The sequence below is a fragment of the Conger conger genome, chromosome 11 (genome assembly GCF_963514075.1).
Source record: "Conger conger chromosome 11, fConCon1.1, whole genome shotgun sequence".
Lineage (NCBI taxonomy): Eukaryota > Metazoa > Chordata > Actinopteri > Anguilliformes > Congridae > Conger > Conger conger.
Genome location: NC_083770.1, coordinates 51,104,075 through 51,107,815, shown reverse-complemented (window position 1 = coordinate 51,107,815; position 3,741 = coordinate 51,104,075). Strand labels below are relative to the sequence as shown.

General features: G+C 53.3%; 1 protein-coding gene across 1 annotated transcript in view; it reads right to left on the bottom strand.

The window, feature by feature from the left end:
• Window positions 1–295: 295 nt before the first annotated feature.
• The window catches only part of si:dkey-215k6.1 (transmembrane protein 132C), a 192,968-nt gene continuing 189,522 nt past the window's right edge, over window positions 296–3,741 (bottom strand). The window contains exon 9 of the mRNA XM_061260929.1: window positions 296–1,457. Coding sequence (XP_061116913.1) covers window positions 342–1,457 — 1,116 coding nt within the window. The 3' untranslated portion in view covers window positions 296–341. The remainder of the gene's footprint in view (window positions 1,458–3,741) is intronic.

Sequence of the window (3,741 nt, the reverse complement as noted above, 5' to 3'; positions counted from 1 at the left end):
TCTTCTCCTCTGTCACACTGCCCTACCCTCTCCCAGAATCCTCCTCTTCTCCTCTGTCACACTGCCCTACCCTCTCCCAGAATCCTCCTCTTCTCCTCCATCACACTGCCCTACCCTCTCCCAGAATCCTCCTCTTCTCCTCCATCACACTGCCCTACCCTCTCCCAGAATCCTCCTCTTCTCCTCCATCACACTGCCCTACCCTCTCCCAGAAACCGCGTCTTCCCCTCCCAGAATCCTCCCGTTACCCATCCCACCTCCCACCTCCAAGCACCCCCCTCTTCCTTTCAGGTCCAAAGGCATCATAGGTGAGTTAAAATCCTGTGTCTCGTCCCCACCCCTCACAGATTGTCTTGTAGCCTCTCCATGTAGGTTCTGATCTCGGCCGATTGGCTGAGGTCCATGTCCTGACACACCCACTTGATGTCGTCCTCGTTGCCGATGACGATGGAGTTGGTGTAGGGGCCGCCGTCGTCGGGCAGGATGGTGGTGAAGGACGTGAACTTCACGCGCTTGCGCTTGGCGCTGGGGGAGTTGTTGAGGGGGGTCTGGGGCTCCTGGCCGTTGCAGGGCCCCGGGTCGGGGGGGCAGTGCAGGGCCCCCCCCCCGCCCTTCTGCCCGCCGTTCAGCAGGTACTTGCTCTCCTCGTAGGCCTCGGCGCGGTCGATGATGGTGGTGCAGTCGTGGGCGTGGGGCGGGGCCTGGCCGTGGGGCTCGTTGCCCAGCCACACCCAGTCGTGGGCGTGGTTCAGGCTGCCCTGCTCCAGCACTGGGAGCTGCTTGTGGCGGTAGCGGAAGGCGAAGGTGATGCAGTTGATGAGGAAGACGAGGATGGCCAGGCAGAAGACGCCCAGCAGGGCGTACATGCCGATCTCCAGGTCGGACAGCCCACGCTGGCCGTGGGACGGGTCGCTCTCGGGCCCGGCGGGGGGCAGGGGGCCGGGGGGGCTGGGCGGGGCGCGGGGGCCGGCTGCGCGGCTGCTGATGGGGGTCTTGGTGGTGCTGCCCTTCCTCATGGCGCCCTCCTCGCGGTCGGAGGCGACGCTGTTGTACCTCCAGGCCTCGCCCTCGTCCTCCGCCCGCTCCTGCCCCGTCACCCTCCGCTCGCCCGTGCTGTTCCCCCCAGCGCTCCACCCGCCCTCCTCCTGCCCCGCCCCCCGCTGCTCCGCCTCGCTCCGCCCAAACCTCACCTGCACGCTCCCCGTGCCCGCCCCCAGGACGCTCTTCCGCTTGGACTTCTGGCAGGCCTCGGAGATGACCATCTCTACCCGCACCAGGGGGCCCTGCCCCTCCCCCTCCGCCACCACGCCCGGCCACCGGAGGGCGCTCTCCTGGGAGACGGACACCACACGGGGGTCCAGGGAAGTGGCCGTCAGAGTGAAGTCTTTGGGGTCGTAAATATTCAGCGGGGTCACAGAGCCATCGCTGTACTGGATCCACACACTGAGGATGGCATCCTGTGGAAAAACAGCCACATGCCATCACCAAAAACCGCTCTGACTCATTCAGCTCTGACTCATTCAACAGTGACTCATTCAGCACTGACTCATTCAACAGTGACTCATTCAGCTCAGACTCATTCAACAGTGACTCATTCAGCACTGACTCATTCAGCACTGACTCATTCAGCTCTGCCTGTAGTGGCCTGTGGCGTAGTGGTTAAAGTAAATGACTGGGACAGGCAAGGTCGGTGGTTCTAATCCCCGGTGTAGCCACAATAAGATCCGCACATCACTTGGGCCCTGGAGCAAGGCCCTTAACCCTGCATTGCTCCAGGGGAGGATTGTCTCCTGCTTAATCTAATCAACTGTATATCGCTCTGGATAATGCCATTACTGTAATGTAGTGTGATGTAATACCTCATTCTGCACTGACTCTATATGCTTCTGAAGGAAAAGGTAGATTTAAAAAGGTTCCCATCAAGCCCACTTTTCTTCATTTAGAATTGGATACTGATACTGTACCGTGAGGGGGCTATTATATGATATTTGATACTGTACTGTACCACAGGGGAGCAGTTATATGTCTTGTTAACATATATAAATACTTAATTTCCCTTGCTAAAAGGAAAAGAATATTCAAGTTAAACTCCTACACCACAACCCTTTGAGAAATTCAATTAAGCCTCTCCAGTCTGTTGGTTCCATCCTTCTTCATAATGACAGAAAAACAATGCAAAAAAGAAATAAAGTAGTGAAACACACACGGGATGTATAATGTGCAATTCTGCGACTGCTAGTAATATTAACCGCAAGATTCAGATTCATATGAGAGGAGAGCAACATTCACACAGAAAATAACCCATCTGTGAAAACATCTATACAAACCATATGCAATGAGCTATTCAAATGATGTGTGGTTCCCTAGCAACACAGCTTTCAGATCCCAACCTATTTGAAACGGGAAAACATATTAATCCTTTAGAAAACTACATTAATCTTTGAACTGCATGAAAATCTAGATATGTATTCTATATCTTTTATTGCATAAATTTTAATTCATACAAAAATCTTAGTAAATTTGTTTCCAGTTTGGCAGATTTTCAAAACAATTTGTAAATATGGTTTTGATTGTAAAACATGGCTGTGTCCACGGTGCGTTAAACCACCACGCCTCCCCCGGACATCCTCAACCGTCTCATCAGTCACAGGCTAATGCTGATTACACACAAATATGTGTTTGTGTAGTAGATAAAACATATAGAACTATGTTTAATAAAATAAACTAAATCTTATGAAAAATGTAGGCGTATTCCCATGTCCCCCCCCCCCCCCTCACTCACGTCGGCCGAACGAACTGCACATACAGCAAACGCGTGTGATTGGCTGCAGTCACAGCAGACATTCACAGCAGACATTCACAGCAGACATTCACAGCAGACATTCACAGCTTACATAAACTATTCGAGAAATGTCGTCTAACATCAGAAAAATGAAAGTGGGGCGAAAAGAGGAAAACACATTTTACTTTAAAGGGAAGAGACGTGCAGAAGTAAAGGTGGGGCTGAGATTACAACACACTCACTGTGTTCCCAACACCAGGCCACCTCACGATGTTCCTAACAGAGAAACTTCATTCATTCATCCATTATCCTAACCCGCTTATCCTGAACAGGGTCGCAGGGTGGCTGGAGCCTATCCCAGCATACATTGGGCGAAAGGCAGTAATACACCCTGGACAGGTCGCCAGTCCATCACAGGGCACACATACACCATTCACTCACACACTCATACTCATGGACTGTGGGAGGAAACCGGAGTACCAGGAGGAAACCCACGCAGACACGGGGAGAACATGCAAACTCCGCACAGAGAGGCCCCGGCCGACAGGGATTCAAACCCAGCACCTCCTTGCTGTGAGGCGGCCGTGCTACCCACTGAACCACCCACATAGCGATATCTCTCTCTCTCTCTCTCTCTCTCTCTCTCTCTCTCTCTCTCCTCTCTCTCTCTCTCTCTCTCGCTACCCACAGCACTGTGTCGCTCTAGTGGGGCCACACCTCTGTGTCAGCCGAGGGTCTCCAGACCCCTGAATGCGGGGCTGGTGTCTCCAGACCCCTGAATGCCCCCCGCCCAGCCCCCCACCCAGCCTCCCGCTGCGTGGAGTCGATTAAGAAGCGCTTTTTTGTGAGCGCAGAGAATTATGCACCTCTGAGGTCAGATAACCTTCAGAGCTCCAGAGTGCGGTTAACTCAGAGAGAGAGCGTCAATATGAAGTTATTTGAGAAGATGACCTGTGTGA